Here is a 17,715-nt window from a genome sequence, read left to right as displayed (position 1 = left end):
GGGGCAGGGGCAGGGGCAGGGGGAGAGACAAGGAGGACAGGTTGGAGAAACTTTCAGCGACTTAATTACAAGTGAAAATCCAAAAGAGTCTGTGTCTATGGAAAGTGGAAAGAAGCAAAGTAATTACGATAAAACTTTGCTTAAAATCGATAGCATATTGGATAAAACCAATGACTTTGACTATGAAGATGATGACTATAATGATGATGATGATGATAATAATAATGATGATGTTGCTGTTGGCAAGGTAAAAGAGATGCAGCCCAAGAGTAGGCAACAATTTGGCAAATCATTAAACGGCAATTTACGCAAGGCAAGTAAAACGGTGGTCAAAGCAAGGACCAAGGATGATGAACAGAAGTTGGCAGCAAGAATAGACAAGGAGGCGGCCAAAGGAAAGGAGCTGAAGGCCAGCACATTTGTTGCTGTTATTGATGATGATAATCAAACTGACAAGAGCAGCTTAAGCTCAATGTTCTCAACGACGACAACGAAGACAACGAAGACTACGACAGCAGCGGCGATAACTTCAATGAGCGACAACCAGGATGACATTGTTGAAATCAACACCGAGACATACTCGTCGCATTCGCCCCTGATTGTTATTGAAAATGATTTTGAAATCAAAGGAGCAGACGAGCAGCGACAAAAGGAACAGAAACAGCAGAGGAAGAAGCAGCAGCAGCAACAGCAGGATGATAACAATAATGAGAGTGATTTAGCTGACAACTATGAGATGCATAAGGATGAGATACAGGAGCAAGGTTTTCGAATAAATCAAACTGATACCTCCTCCTCCTCATCATCATCCACCTCTACTTCTACCACATCCTCGGCGGATTTGATGCTGAATGATAGCAATGGATTGCCGTTCGATGATATTAATATAGTTAAATTGGACAAAGCTTTAAATTCGAATGATGTTGAGATTTACAATACCGACAACAATGAGCAGGAAAAGGATACTAAATTGAAAATACCTTCGGCTACTAATATAGCTGCTGCCAGTGAGAATGAAGTACTCAAAGACCACGAATTAGACAACGAGATACCCTTGCATCTGACTCCTCTGAAACCGTATGTGAGTGAACGCTTCGATAAGCCCAGTAAGCGGATATTGGTTAATTTGACCATTGCCACAGATGATGGCAGCGATTCCATTTACACCTTACACGTGGCTGTGCCCACAGGCGGTGGCTCACACAATCTCGAGCAGGTTTTGACTCATGAGAAGAAATCGGATTTGATAAAGAGCCAGCAGCAGATTGATAGCTGCATCCCAGAGCCACCGCCTCGTATGCCCGATTGTCCTTGTAGCTGTTTGCCACCGAATCCACCCACATATATCCATGTTGATGACGAAGATGATAGCCACGTTGACATTGCCTCTACCACGATAACAACGCCCAGCCATATAGAGATGGCCACCATTTTGAATCATCATCATGATGATGATGATGATGATGAAGATGTTGCAGATAGTGTGATTGGGAATGAGAATGGATTGGAGTTGGTGACTTCTACTAACAAAACTACTACTAGCACCACTGAATACGATAACCGCATTGCTGATGCTTCTTCATTTACTGAACCGAATGTTGGTCTGGGTCTCGATGGGGATAAGTTTGCATGCCCCGATGTAATGCCTATACTCATACTAGAAGGTGATTTGTCTTGTGGTCTATCTTTGCTATTGCTTCTTCTCTAACCCCATGGATGCTTTAACCATAGCAACTAATATAGCAAGTTGGATTAACCGAAACTAACCTGCTGTAAAATAGATATATATGTGTATTAACATTTACCTTAAGGATACTAAACTTGAAGCACTTCATTCCCTTCACCCTGAATACACCACACACAAACATACACACACACACACACACATCTGTACAAATCGCCTTCGAGCATGAATATAAGGCATCATCCTCATTAGGTTTCTATCTCGCCCTCGATATTTCTCCCACTCTCACTCCCAGGTGGGGGGAGGGGGTTTGGGACGACAAATACATTTTTAGGATAGGTTTCTAGGCCTTAACTACTCATACAAATATACATTTATATTTAATAATCAATCAATTTAACAATTAACTAATGCTTGCCTTGCCTCATGCCAGGTGCTCGCACATTCCCGGCTCGTAGTTTCCCACCAGATGGCACAACATTTGGTCAGATAACATTGGGCCAGAAACTGACCAAGGAGATACAACCGTATAGCTATTGGAATATGCAATTCTATCAATCGGAACCGGCCTACGTTAAATTTGATTATACCATACCGCGCGGCGCCTCAATCGGTGTCTATGGACGACGCAATGCTTTGCCCACTCATACGCAATATCATTTTAAAGAGGTTCTAAGTGGTTTTAGCGCTAGCACACGCACTGCTCGAGCGGCACATGTAAGTAACCCACCCATCCATCGATCGATAACCCAATCGTCCATCCTTTTGATGTGTAACTAACATTCATTCATTCATTCATTGCATCTCTCATTTTAATCAATGCAGCTGTCAATAACGCGGGAGGTAACACGCTATATGGAGCCTGGACATTGGTTTGTCTCGCTCTACAACGATGATGGGGACGTACAGGAGTTGACCTTCTATGCGGCCATTGCTGAGGATATGACACAGAATTGTCCGAATGGTTGTTCGGGCAATGGCCAGTGCCTCTTGGGGCATTGCCAATGTAACCCCGGTTTCGGTGGCGACGATTGCAGCGAGAGCGTTTGCCCCGTTCTATGCTCACAGCATGGCGAGTACATTAACGGCGAGTGCATCTGCAATCCCGGCTGGAAGGGCAAGGAGTGCTCCCTGCGGCATGATGAATGCGAGGTGGCTGATTGCAATGGTCATGGCCATTGTGTCAGTGGCAAGTGTCAATGCATGCGCGGCTACAAGGGCAAATTCTGTGAAGAAGGTAGACTATCTCAATTGGGATTACTCCTAGATTTGGCTAGAAAGATAAAAGATGAGAAAGTAGTAGAAGACAGACAACAAGTTGACAATTGAATTGTATGCTAATTTCTAATCCCATTCCTATCTCTCTCTCTCTGTCTTTAGTGGACTGCCCCCATCCGAATTGTTCGGGACATGGCTTCTGCGCTGATGGCACTTGCATATGCAAAAAGGGTTGGAAGGGCACAGACTGTGCCACCATGGATCAGGATGCTCTGCAATGTTTGCCCGACTGTTCGGGTCATGGCACTTTCGATTTGGACACTCAGACCTGCACCTGCGAGGCGAAATGGAGTGGCGATGATTGCTCCAAGGAGCTCTGCGATTTGGACTGCGGCCAGCACGGTCGTTGCGAGGGCGACGCTTGCGCCTGTGATCCCGAATGGGGTGGCGAATATTGTAACACCAAGCTGTGCGATTCACGCTGCAACGAGCATGGCCAATGCAAGAACGGCACTTGCCTCTGTGTGACCGGATGGAATGGCAAACACTGCACAATCGAGGGATGTCCCAATAGTTGTGCCGGGCACGGTCAATGTCGGGTCAGCGGCGAGGGACAGTGGGAATGCCGTTGCTACGAGGGTTGGGATGGCACCGATTGTGGCATAGCTCTCGAATTGAATTGTGGCGACAGCAAGGACAATGACAAGGGTAAGTGTCCATCAGATTACCAATGCAAAAAGCCATTCTAAGTTCTAAGATCCTTCCCATAGATGGCCTAGTTGACTGCGAGGATCCCGAATGCTGTGCCAGTCATGTGTGCAAGACCTCCCAGCTGTGTGTGTCGGCTCCCAAGCCCATCGATGTGCTGTTGCGTAAGCAGCCACCAGCCATCACTGCCTCGTTCTTTGAACGCATGAAGTTCTTGATCGATGAGAGCAGTCTACAGAACTACGCCAAACTCGAGACCTTCAATGAGAGGTAGGTGCTTCCTAGTAGCCAATTTTCTTGTCTAGTTTAAATCGAAAGAGAAAAAAGTAAACCAAAATTCCAATTGGCCAGGAGATGTTACTACAAACTGTATTATATGAAACAAAAAAGAAAATATACATTATAATAATCAAAATCTAGCTGAAAATAATAATCAAAAATCAAATAGTTTGCATAATTAATTCAATTTTATATGTTTTTTCGTTTTCGTGCCCTCGTCTAAAAAAAAAACCAAAAAAAAAAACACACCAAAAACCAAAAAAAAAAAAAGAAATCCCCATCAAAAAATCTTGTATATAAATTCCCCTATATGTCCTTTGTTACATAACAAAAAAAAAAAAAAACCGATAACCTAAACGAACAAGAAACATTTTTAGCATAAGTTTAAGTCTCTCTCAGAAACGGGGGAAAAATATTAAGTTAGTCTTAAGTAATCAAAGGTGGTTGGGTATAATTCCAGGGTTGGGAATAATTAACACAAAAAACGCAAAACACAAAAAAAATTCTAGTTAACTACAACAAAAAAAAAAGGCTAATTCAATTATTTTTCTCTCTACTCTCTTTTTTCTACCAACAAAAAAAAAAAAAAAAAAATTCCTCACATACTACTAAATTACTCCTACTACTACTCGCTACTAATCACACACACACACACAAACACATACACACAACCCATTCCCACAACACAAACTAAACGAAACGAATTCCAAATGCTTTGCCTACTTTCGCTCGCTACTCGTTACTCGTTACTTTCAAAAATCATAAACTAACAGCATTTTTTGGAATTATTTCAATGCAAGGTAAGCCAAGCGAAAAAGCGGTACTAAAAACAAATAAAAAAAAAAAACCTACTACTACTACTACTCCTGCTACTTACTACTTACTACTACTTACTTACTACTACTACTACAACAACTACTACTTTAACTACTACTAATTGTCATTCAATCAATACTCTTACTACTTATTCTAACTACTAAAATAAAAATTCTCTCAATGGTTGTTTGGTCAATAATGATTTATGATTTGTTTGATTAGTGTAGTTTACTTTTAGTTTTTGGTAGTTTATTTTTAAGTTTTATCTCCCAAAATTAAAAAAAAGAAAAACAAAAACAAAATGGGAGCCAAGTGACCTTTTTTTGTATCACTTTTAAATGCCAGACAACCAAAACGAAAGAAACATATCGAAATTATTACATTATATTATATAAGCTATGCTAGGTATAGGTCGTCACACACACACACACACATATACACACACACATGCATACACATCAACAATTATATAGACATACATACATAAATATATATATATCTATATATAACATTGTACAACCTTTATGTGTTTCAAATGAGTCTTATGTTCTGTGCGTGTGAATTTTTCGTACTCTTATGATTTGTACTCTATTATTTTCGAGTAGTTTCAATATATTATATTATATATGCTTGCTAGCGCTAGAGATTGAAGAGGATGATGATGATGATAAGGAGGAGGAGGAGGAGGAGGAGGAGTGGTAGGACACATGAAGATGCCCCGATGCCCATACAAGATTTAACTAATAAACTCTTTTGTATTATTCCCCACAGCCGTTCGGCAGTTATACGGGGTCGAGTGGTCACCTCGCTGGGCATGGGCCTGGTGGGTGTCCGCGTATCGACAACAACTCTCCTGGAAGGCTTCACCCTGACCCGCGACGACGGATGGTTCGATCTTATGGTCAATGGCGGCGGCGCTGTCACTCTACAATTTGGTCGTGCCCCCTTCAGGCCACAATCGCGCATCGTTCAGGTGCCCTGGAACGAGGTTGTCATCATCGATGTCGTCGTAATGAGCATGTCCGAGGAGAAGGGTCTGGCTGTGACAACAACCCACACTTGCTTCTCCCATGACTATGATCTGATGAAGCCGGTGGTTCTGGCCTCATGGAAACACGGCTTCCAGGGTGCATGTCCCGATCGCAGTGCCATTCTGGCCGAATCGCAGGTGGTGCAGGAATCCCTGCAAATACCCGGCACGGGTCTGAATCTGGTCTATCATTCGTCTCGCGCCGCTGGCTATTTGTCAACGATTAAGCTGCAACTGACCCCGGATAGCATTCCCAGTTCGTTGCATCTGATACACTTGCGCATCACCATCGAGGGCATTCTGTTTGAACGGGTCTTCGAGGCTGATCCTGGCATCAAATTCACCTACGCATGGAATCGTTTGAACATCTACCGACAGAGAGTGTATGGAGTGACCACAGCAGTGGTTAAAGTGGGTTATCAGTACACCGATTGCAAGGACATCGTCTGGGATATACAGACGACCAAGTTAAGTGGTCACGACATGTCCATCTCCGAGGTGGGCGGTTGGAATCTGGATATACATCATCGCTACAACTTCCACGAGGGCATTTTGCAGAAGGGCGATGGCTCGAACATCTATTTGAGAAACAAACCGAGAATCATTCTGACCACCATGGGCGATGGACACCAGCGGCCGTTGGAATGCCTCGACTGCGATGGCCTGGCAATGAAGCAACGTCTCCTGGCCCCCGTCGCCTTGGCAGCAGCACCCGATGGCAGTCTCTTTGTGGGTGACTTCAACTACATTCGCCGCATCATGACCGATGGCAGCATTCGCACTGTGGTTAAACTGAATGCCACCCGTGTCTCGTATCGCTATCATATGGCACTCAGCCCTCTGGATGGCACCCTTTATGTATCCGATCCGGAATCCCATCAGATCATTCGAGTCCGTGACACCAACGACTATTCGCAACCCGAGAAGAACTGGGAAGCCATTGTCGGTTCGGGTGAACGTTGCCTGCCCGGCGATGAGGCTCACTGCGGTGACGGAGCTCTGGCCAAGGATGCCAAGCTGGCCTATCCCAAGGGTATTGCCATATCGAGTGATAACATTTTGTACTTCGCCGATGGCACAAACATTCGCATGGTCGATCGGGACAACATTGTCAGCACTCTGATTGGCAATCACATGCACAAGTCCCACTGGAAGCCCATTCCCTGCGAGGGCACCCTGAAACTGGAGGAGATGCATCTGCGTTGGCCCACCGAATTGGCTGTCTCGCCCATGGACAATACCCTGCACATTATCGATGACCACATGATCCTTCGCATGACCCCAGACGGACGAGTGCGCGTCATTTCGGGACGCCCTCTGCACTGTGCCACTGCCTCGACGGCCTATGACACCGACTTGGCCACTCATGCCACGTTGGTGATGCCCCAATCGATTGCCTTTGGACCTCTGGGTGAACTCTTTGTGGCCGAGAGTGATTCGCAGAGGATAAATCGCGTGCGAGTGATTGGCACGGATGGACGAATTGCCGCCTTTGCTGGAGCCGAGTCGAAATGCAACTGCTTGGAGCGAGGCTGCGACTGCTTCGAGGCGGAACACTATTTGGCCACCAGTGCCAAGTTCAATACCATTGCTGCTTTGGCCGTTACACCCGATGGACATGTGCATATAGCCGATCAGGCCAACTATCGCATACGTTCGGTCATGTCGAGCATACCGGAGGCCAGTCCATCGCGCGAATACGAGATCTATGCCCCGGACATGCAAGAGATTTACATCTTCAATCGCTTTGGCCAGCATGTGTCCACCAAGAACATTCTGACGGGCGAGACCACCTACACGTTTACCTACAATGTGAACACCTCCAATGGCAAACTGAGCACGGTGACCGACGCGGCCGGCAACAAGGTGTTCCTGCTGCGTGATTACACCTCGCAGGTCAACTCGATTGAGAATACCAAGGGACAGAAGTGCCGCTTGCGCATGACTCGCATGAAAATGCTCCACGAATTGAGTACCCCCGATAATTATAACGTGACCTACGAATATCATGGACCTACGGGCTTGCTGAAGACCAAATTGGACTCCACCGGACGTTCCTATGTCTACAACTATGATGAATTCGGTCGTCTGACCTCGGCTGTTACACCAACTGGACGAGTCATTGAATTGAGCTTCGATCTGAGTGTGAAGGGAGCCCAGGTGAAAGTGTCGGAGAACGCCCAGAAGGAGCTGTCCATGCTGATCCAGGGAGCCACGGTCATAGTGCGCAATGGTGCCGCCGAGTCGCGTACAACTGTCGACATGGACGGATCGACCACAAGCATCACCCCATGGGGCCACAATCTGCAAATGGAAGTGGTTCCCTACACCATTCTGGCGGAGCAGAGTCCATTGTTGGGTGAAAGTTATCCAGTGCCGGCGAAACAACGCACCGAGATTGCCGGAGATTTGGCCAATCGTTTTGAGTGGCGTTTCTTTGTACGTCGCCAGCAGCCACCGCAGAAGGGACAACAAAACAAGGGGGCACCACGCCCAGTAACCGAAGTGGGCCGCAAGCTGCGAGTGAATGGCGACAATGTCCTGACCCTGGAGTATGACCGAGAGACACAATCGGTTGTGGTGATGGTCGACGATAAGCAAGAACTTCTGAATGTCACCTACGATCGCACCTCTCGTCCTGTTAGCTTCAGACCCCAGTCGGGTGACTATGCCGATGTTGATTTGGAATACGATCGGTTCGGTCGTTTGGTTAGCTGGAAGTGGGGAGTCCTGCAAGAGGCCTACTCCTTCGATCGCAATGGACGTCTGAATGAGATCAAATATGGAGATGGTTCCACCATGGTCTATGCCTTTAAGGATATGTTTGGCTCGCTGCCTCTGAAGGTGACCACGCCCAGACGCTCGGACTACTTGCTGCAATACGATGATGCTGGAGCCCTACAAAGCTTGACCACACCGCGGGGACACATACACTCGTTCTCGCTGCAAACATCTCTGGGCTTCTTCAAATATCAGTACTACTCGCCCATCAACCGTCATCCCTTCGAGATTCTGTACAATGACGAGGGACAAATACTGGCCAAGATACATCCACATCAGTCGGGCAAAGTGGCCTTTGTCCACGATGCTTCTGGACGTCTGGAGACCATATTGGCTGGCCTATCGAGCACTCATTACACCTACCAGGACACAACGAGCCTAGTGAAGTCGGTGGAAGTCCAAGAGCCAGGCTTTGAGTTGAGACGCGAGTTCAAATATCATGCTGGTATCCTTAAGGATGAGAAATTGAGATTCGGTTCGAAGAACTCGCTCGCCTCGGCCCACTACAAGTATGCCTACGATGGCAATGCCCGCTTGAGCGGCATTGAGATGGCCATCGATGACAAGGAGTTGCCCACGACGCGTTACAAGTACAGCCAGAATTTGGGTCAACTGGAGGTGGTGCAGGATCTGAAGATAACCCGCAATGCCTTCAATCGCACTGTGATCCAGGACTCGGCGAAACAGTTCTTCACCATTGTCGACTACGATCAGCATGGCCGGGTGAAGAGCGTCCTGATGAACATCAAGAACATTGATGTCTTCCGCCTCGAACTGGACTACGATCTGCGCAATCGCATCAAGTCACAGAAGACAACCTTTGGCCGGTCGACAGCCTTCGACAAGATCAACTACAACGCCGATGGCCATGTCATCGAAGTGTTGGGCACCAACAACTGGAAGTATCTGTACGATGAGAATGGCAACACAGTGGGAGTGGTCGATCAGGGAGAGAAATTCAATCTGGGCTATGACATTGGTGACCGCGTCATCAAGGTGGGCGAGGTGGAGTTCAACAACTACGATGCCCGAGGCTTTGTGGTGCGACGCGGCGAGCAAAAGTATCGCTACAACAATCGCGGCCAGCTGATTCATGCCTTCGAACGGGAACGCTTCCAGAGCTGGTACTACTACGACGATCGCAGTCGTCTGGTGGCCTGGCACGACAGCAAGGGCAATGTGACCCAGTACTACTATGCCAATCCGAAGACACCCCATTTGGTCACCCATGTGCACTTCCCCAAGCAGAGCAAGACCATGAAATTCTACTACGACGATCGGGACATGTTGATCGCCCTGGAGCATGCCGAACAGAGATATTATGTGGCCACCGATCAGAATGGTTCGCCCTTGGCGTTCTTCGACATGAACGGAGCCATTGTCAAGGAACTGAAGCGTACACCATTCGGCAGGATTATCAAGGACACGAAGCCAGACTTCTTTGTGCCCATCGATTTCCATGGCGGTCTGATTGATCCACACACCAAATTGGTCTACACCGAGCAGAGGCAATACGATCCGAATGTTGGGCAATGGATGACCCCCCTGTGGGAGACTTTGGCCACCGAAATGTCCAATCCGACGGATGTCTTTATCTACAGATACCACAACAATGATCCCATCAATCCCAACAAGCCGCAGAACTATATGATCGATCTGGATGCCTGGCTGCAGCTCTTTGGCTACGATCTGAACAACATGCAGAGCACCAAGTACACCAAATTGGCTCAATACACGCCGCAGGCATCGATCAAATCGAACACACTGGCTCCCGACTTTGGTGTCATCTCGGGTCTGGAATGCATTGTGGAGAAGACGAGCGAGAAGTTCAGCGATTTCGATTTCGTGCCCAAGCCCCTTCTCAAGATGGAGCCCAAGATGAGGAATCTGTTGCCACGAGTTAGCTACCGTCGAGGAGTGTTTGGCGAGGGCGTGCTCCTGTCCCGCATCGGAGGTCGTGCCCTGGTCAGTGTGGTCGATGGCTCGAACAGTGTGGTCCAGGATGTGGTCAGCAGTGTGTTCAACAACTCGTATTTCCTGGATCTGCACTTTAGTATCCACGATCAGGATGTCTTCTATTTCGTCAAGGACAATGTTCTGAAGCTGCGCGACGATAATGAGGAACTGCGTCGTCTGGGCGGCATGTTTAACATATCAACGCACGAGATTAGCGATCATGGTGGCAGTGCGGCCAAGGAGTTGCGCCTCCATGGCCCCGATGCAGTGGTGATCATCAAATATGGTGTAGATCCCGAGCAAGAGAGACACCGCATCCTGAAGCATGCCCACAAACGGGCCGTGGAACGGGCCTGGGAGCTGGAGAAGCAATTGGTGGCAGCTGGCTTCCAAGGACGCGGCGACTGGACCGAAGAGGAGAAGGAGGAACTTGTCCAGCATGGCGATGTGGACGGCTGGATTGGCATCGATATACACAGCATACACAAGTATCCCCAACTGGCCGATGATCCTGGCAATGTGGCCTTTCAGCGGGATGCCAAGCGCAAGCGCCGCAAGACCGGCAACAGTCATCGGGTCAACTCATCGCGCAGACAGCTCAAGTTCACCGAATTGAATGCGTGAGTGGAGCCGGACCCGGACCTGGATAATGGGGCATACAATGAAGAGGAAGTCGTCGGGGATGAGGAGGATGAAGACTATGGCGAAATGGAGGACTACTTGATAGCCGTGGGTAAGCAGAAGCAGAAGCAGCAGCAGCAGCAGCTATTTAGCACGAGCAGCAGCCGCATCGAGCAGCAGGATCAGCCCAAGGAGCTGGTCTTGTAATTAGGTGAAAACAACAACAAGAAAAACAACCACAATGATCAACACTAATTAATATAAACTTTAATCAAGCTTAAAGTTTAGTATTAGTATCTAAACTCTCGAGTCTGTGTGTTTGTTGCAATTTTCCTTTGACTGTGCGCGTCTGTACGTTTTTTTTGTTGTGTGTACTGTTTTTTTTTTTTTTTGTATTAGGCATATGTTTAGTCCATGTGTGTGTAATAGTTAATGTAAAACCTTTTAACAAATCGAATGAACAAATAAGATATATATATATATATATATATATACATAGATATATATTTGATGCTACACTAAGCTGTAAGAGAACTAAGCACACGAACAAATAAATTTCCATTGGGCATCGATTCGAGATTGAATGTGTAGAGGGGTGGGGGGCCCACCCCCCATCCCCTCGCCGCACGCCCCATGCCCCATATGTTGTATAAAGCAAATCAATATCTTAAAAGAAACAAAAAAACAATGAGCAAAATATAAAAGAAGAACAAAAGAGAAAACAAAAAACAAAGTAAAAATTGTTTCATCACGTCTATGTTTAGCCAAGTTGCATTTTTTGGATGTCGTAAATCGAGTATTAAAAAGAAACAAAAAAACAGACAAGAGACAGTTAAAAACGAGAATATTTATACAAATTAAGTGAAGATACACACACACACACACACACACACACACACACACACAAACACACAAAGAATATTAATACTTAAATGAAATTATAATAAATTATAATGTATAAAAAAAGAAGAAAACAAACAACGTTCCCTACACACACTTTTGTCCCGCCTCACACACAAACAAACACACACACACACACACACCCATGATATTCAAAATTTCCATCTTCCAAGGTAGTGAACCCCCCGCCAGCCCAAAAACAAACTTAAATTATAGCCTTAGTCTATACAAACCTTCTCTCAGAAGACGAACGACCTTCTCAAAGCTGCTTTCATTTTCCTTTAACAAAAACAAAAAGCTTTGTACATATAAAAATAACAACAAAAAATAAAAAACAAAAAAAAAACGATAAGACGAAAACGAAATCGAATACGAATACGATTACTACTTTAATGATATATATTGCTTTAATTATACAAACAAAACGCGTAATTATTATTTACATTTTCTATTTAATTTTTTTCTTTTTTACCACGCGTCTTACTTAAAATCAAAAAAAACGAAACCTTTAAAAAAAAACCAAAAAAAAATCTCTGCTGACTATTTTTTTAATTTTTTTGTAATTTTTTTCTTCCTTGAACTGTTAAAAAAAAAACCTATAAACAAAAAATAAAATGAAATGCATTAAAAACTTTTTACAAATTGTGATATATATATTTCTTAACATTTCATTTGACATCTTGAAATGTTGAAAAACAAAAAAGAAACCAACTCGAATTCAAATCGAAACGTTTACTCAAATATTTTTTAATTTTTTTTTTATTCATGTACTTTTATAATTTTTGAATAGTCTTTTTAGTGTTTAGAACTGCAATATTTAGTTTTAAACAACTTTTCGCCATGTTAATTTTAAAAAAACAAATACAAAAAGCCATTAACGCGCTTTTCTTTTAAGCATAATTTTTAATACACAAAGCCACTTCTATATATATACATATATATATATTTGTGTGTTTACTTATATATTCTTTTTTAATTTTGTGAATTTTTATCAAGCATTTTTTTTTTATTGTGTTTAAGTAATTATTATTAAACTATTTATAACTGAGAAACTAAACTATTGACTATTGAGATATAAATTAGCCTAAAACCCATTAAAAAAAACAAAAAAGAGAACTTAGTAAGCATATTTGAAAAAAGGAAAAAACACCTACCCCTATATAACCACAAACAAACACACACACACACCTTGTAATATAAACACATACACAAACACACACATACGCATACAACTTACACAAGTTAGTTACTAGGAACTTAGGCTAACAATTAAACTCTTAAAAGAAGCAAATACAAGGAAAGGAAAATCCCGAATTAATGCAAAGTGAAAAGTTGATCGCTTGATCGATCGCTAAAAGCAAAGGCATAGACGATGAAGCAACAGAAATATAAAGCGTATAAAGAGTATAAAAGAGATGACGATGATGATGATGATGATGAGTAAAACAGAACAGAGTAAAATAAAGCGTAGTAATTAGCTAAAGTGTTAGTAATCTTTTTTTTTTTAAATAAAAACTAAGCGTAAAAGAAACACACACACACACACACACATTAACCTATATTTAAGCCAGATCAGAATTAATCTCAATATCGTTGTGTAAAGAAATAATGAAAGAACCTACGAAAAGGGGACATAGAGAAAGTAAAAACCAAAATTTTCATGTTTTTTTCCCATAAGCAAAGGCGTAAGGAAAAACTACACACACATCAGCAACCACAAGAAACAAGAAAACAGAAAACAAAAACCAAGAAAAATGGAAAAGCAAGTAAATTGTAAAAAAAAAATCAGCAAAACGTATATAAATGTATATCTAATAAATCTTAAGCAGCATTATATTAACCAAAAAAAAAAAAAAAAAAAAAAAACATTATTGAAATCAGCAAAAAAAAAAAAAAGAATTAAAAACATAATTAGTTAATTAATTGTGTGACTGAAATAAGAAAAACAAAAGAAAAAAAAATCAACCAGAACAACAAAAACAAAAAATTGCTACAATTCGAATGTGTTTTGTGCTTACATTTTACCATACTCAAAGAATGCATCAAGTAAAAAAGGACAACAACATCCTTTTCCTCCTTTCTCTCATTTTTATGTTTGTCTCTCTCTCTCTCTTTCTCTACTCAGTATCATTTTTTACAACAACATTAGCAGCCGCAGCCGCCGCAGCAGCAGCAGCAGAATTGTTAAAAAGCGAAATGAAATTATAGAAGCAAGCAAAGAAATAAGAAAAAGTGAAGAAAAGGACAATGCATAAAACAATTAAGAATTTGAAATTACTTAAAATTATAATAAAACAAAAAAAGAAAGCAGCAACAACAAACAATACTTGTGTATTAAATGTACGAAAAAAAAAAAAAAAAAAAACAAAAACATTGTCTCTTACAGTAAATAATAAAAAATTGCAGTAAAAACAAAAAAAAACTAATTTATAAATTACAAAAATAAAAAAACAAAAAAAGAAAAGCAACATAATTGCATTACGAAAAAGAGCAAGGCAAGCAACAACAAGCGAAATGAAAAGAAAAACGAAAAAGAAAATTAATTGTATACACATAAAACATACACATATACATTTATGGCAAAAACCGATATACACGATAATACATCCATATAATTATATATATTATACCTAATAAATATAACGAGTAAAAAGCGATTTCAATAAAATGAAAAATTAAAAAAAAAAACACATTTCTTTCACATGGCTTCTTTTTTTGGGTTTTGAGGTGGGCAAAAAATCGATTCAAAAATAGTTCTTGATGATTGAACTTCGCTCCTTTTTCTAAGCTATTTTATTCCTTACAAGGACTAGCAACATTTTAAAAATTCATTTTTACCCTTAAGAAGTAGGCAACGCTTTTCAAAATAATATTATTCACCCTAAGATTATGCTACATAAGTTCTCTTATTAACAGCTAAAAACAGAAAAGAGAAAATAGCTCGAAGGATGGCATGATGGAAGTCCTTGTCAATGCGCATCTATTGACATCGCCATGTCCTGGAATGTCCTTCTGGTAGATGAGAAAAAGGACCATTTCCGAAAATATCATGTCCTGCATTCTAAGATGACCCCAACTTTTTTTGATGCCAATCTGTAGAGCTCGTCAAGGACATCTTAGAAAACCATGTCTTTTTGTCCTGCAGCAGGATTTGTGGACACTAGAGCTAAAAAACGAAAAAAGGATATTTTTCTCGAGACCATATCTCCGCAGGACATTGACCGATTTTGACAGGAAATCCTTTTTTGGATCCTTCAGGATCAGGACTACCGATCTGCATTCAAGGATATTCAATATCCTGCCAAAAATATTACTCGAATTTTTGTAAGGGGGTTAGTCAGAAAAATGGCCAAAAATCGCAAAAAAACAATAAATGTCCTTATAACTCAGCCATAACAAGGACGATGAGGATGTCCTTTGGTCAGATGATAGTCCTTGATGACCCGCTTCGACTGACACTTACAGATCCTGGAAAGTCCTTCAGGAAACTTAGATAAAAGGACTTTTCTGTTTAACGAAAAAAGGCAAATATCTCGAGAGTCCTTTGAAGGATCAGGACGAAAGTGCTGTCATAAAACTCCAACCATCAAGGTCTACCTCCGGTGCAAAGGACATCTCAGTAGTCCTGTGGAGAGCTGAGATATAAAGGATTTTATGGTTTTGGTCCAGTTTGTTGGCTACTTGGTTCAATTTGGGACTTGGAAAAAATTACAAGTCCAAAAAGCAGTTGTAATTGTTGTTGTTGTAATTTTTGTTGTTGTTGTTGTTGTAATTGTTGTTGTTGTTGTAATTGTTTTTGTTGTAATTGTTGTTGTTGTTGTAATTTTTGTTGTTGTTGTAATGTTTGTTGTTGTAATTTTTGTTGTTGTTGTTGTTGTAATGTTTGTTGTTGTTCTTGTAATTTTTGTTGTTGTTGTTGTTGTAATGTTTGTTGTTGTTGTTGTAATTGTTGTTGTTGTTGTAATTTTTGTTGTTGTTGTTGTAATTTTTGTTGTTGTTGTTGTTGTAATTTTTGTTGTTGTTGTTGTAGTTTTTGTTGTTGTTGTTGTAATTTTTGTTGTTGTTGTAATTTTTGTTGTTGTTGTTGTAATTGTTGTTGTTGTTGTTGTTGTAATTGCACAATTTTTGTTGTTGTTGTTGTAGTCGCAATTACAACAACCACAATTACAACAACAACAACAAAAATTACAGCAAAAAATTACAACAACAACAACAAACATTACAACAACAACAAAAATTACAACAACAACAACAAAAATTACAACAACAACAACAATCACAACAACAACAACAAACATTACAACAACAACAACAAAAATTACAACAACAACAACAAACATTACAACAACAACAAAAATTACAACAACAACAACAATTACAACAAAAACAATTACAACAACAACAACAATTACAACAACAACAACAACAACAACAACAAAAATTACAACAACAACAACAACAAAAATTACAACAACAACAACAAACATTACAACAACAACAACAATTACAACAAAAACAATTACAACAAAAACAATTACAACAACAAGAACAATTACAACAACAACAAAAATTACAACAACAACAAAAATTACAACAACAACAACAACAACAACAACAACAACAACAACAAAAATTACAAGAACAACAACAAACATTACAACAACAACAACAACAAAAATTACAACAACAACAAACATTACAACAACAACAACAACAAAAATTACAACAACAACAACAACAAAAACAATTACAACAACAACAATTACAACTGCTTTTTGGACTTGTAATTTTTTCCAAGTCCCAAATTGAACCAAGTAGCCAACAAACTGGACCAAAACCATAAAATCCTTTATATCTCAGCTCTCCACAGGACTACTGAGATGTCCTTTGCACCGGAGGTAGACCTTGATGGTTGGAGTTTTATGACACCACTTTCGTCCTGATCCTTCAAAGGACTCGCGAGATATTTGCCTTTTTTCGTCAAACAGAAAAGTCCTTTTATTTCAGTTTCCTGAAGGACTTTTCAGGATCTGTAAGTGTCAGTCGAAGCGGGTCATCAAGGACTATCATCTAACCAAAGGACATCCTAATCGTCCTTGTTATGGCTGAGTTATAAGGACATTTATGGTTTTTTTGCGATTTTTGGCCATTTTTCTGACTAACCCCCTTACAAAAATTCGAGTAATATTTTTGGCAGGATATTGAATATCCTTGAATGCAGATCGGTAGTCCTGATCCTGAAGGATCCAAAAAAGGATTTCTTGTCAAAATCGGTCAATGTCCTGCGGAGATATGGTCTCGAGGAAAATATCCTTTTTTCGTTTTTTAGCTCTAGTGTCCACAAATCCTGCCGCAGGACAAAAAGACATGGTTTTCTAAGATGTCCTTGACGAGCTCTACAGATTGGCATCAAAAAAAGTTGGGGTCATCTAAGGATGCAGGACATCCAATATTCCAAAAACGTCCTTTTCCTCAGCTACTCAAAGGACATTCCAGGACCTGATGATGTCAATCGATAGGCATGGACAAGGACTTTAAGCTGGCCAAAGCATATCCCAATCGTCTTTAAAATGACAGAGTTATGAGCACCCTTTCTGTTTTTTCGACTTGTAATTTTTTCCAAGTCCCAAAAGACCAAAAAACTGCAGGAAACCAAAAAATCCTTAAAATCTCAGCACTCAGCAGGACTATCGCCATGTTCTTTGCACCAACTACAGTCCTT

The 17,715-nt window shown here is 41.6% G+C and overlaps 1 protein-coding gene across 4 annotated transcripts in view; it reads left to right on the top strand.

Annotated features, from left to right (window-relative positions):
* The window catches only part of LOC6639594 (teneurin-m), a 149,971-nt gene extending 138,235 nt beyond the window's left edge, over window positions 1–11,736 (top strand). For 2 of the 4 annotated variants that reach the window (XM_002062233.4, XM_023181560.2), the window contains 5 exons: window positions 2,118–2,401; window positions 2,510–2,921; window positions 3,065–3,610; window positions 3,673–3,880; window positions 5,477–11,736. In XM_002062233.4, the coding sequence (XP_002062269.2) occupies window positions 2,118–2,401; window positions 2,510–2,921; window positions 3,065–3,610; window positions 3,673–3,880; window positions 5,477–11,096 (7,070 nt within the window). In that variant the 3' untranslated portion in view covers window positions 11,097–11,736. Of the gene's footprint in view, window positions 1–13; window positions 1,665–2,117; window positions 2,402–2,509; window positions 2,922–3,064; window positions 3,611–3,672; window positions 3,881–4,662; window positions 4,690–5,476 lie in introns of all 4 variants that reach the window. The other 2 variants (XM_023181561.2, XM_047012193.1) reach the window with 2 other exon arrangements.
* The last annotated feature ends 5,979 nt before the right edge of the window (window positions 11,737–17,715 follow it).

Source organism: Drosophila willistoni (assembly GCF_018902025.1).
Source record: "Drosophila willistoni isolate 14030-0811.24 chromosome XR unlocalized genomic scaffold, UCI_dwil_1.1 Seg144, whole genome shotgun sequence".
Lineage (NCBI taxonomy): Eukaryota > Metazoa > Arthropoda > Insecta > Diptera > Drosophilidae > Drosophila > Drosophila willistoni.
Note: the sequence above shows the minus strand (reverse complement) of the source record. Positions and strands in the feature narration are given on the sequence as shown.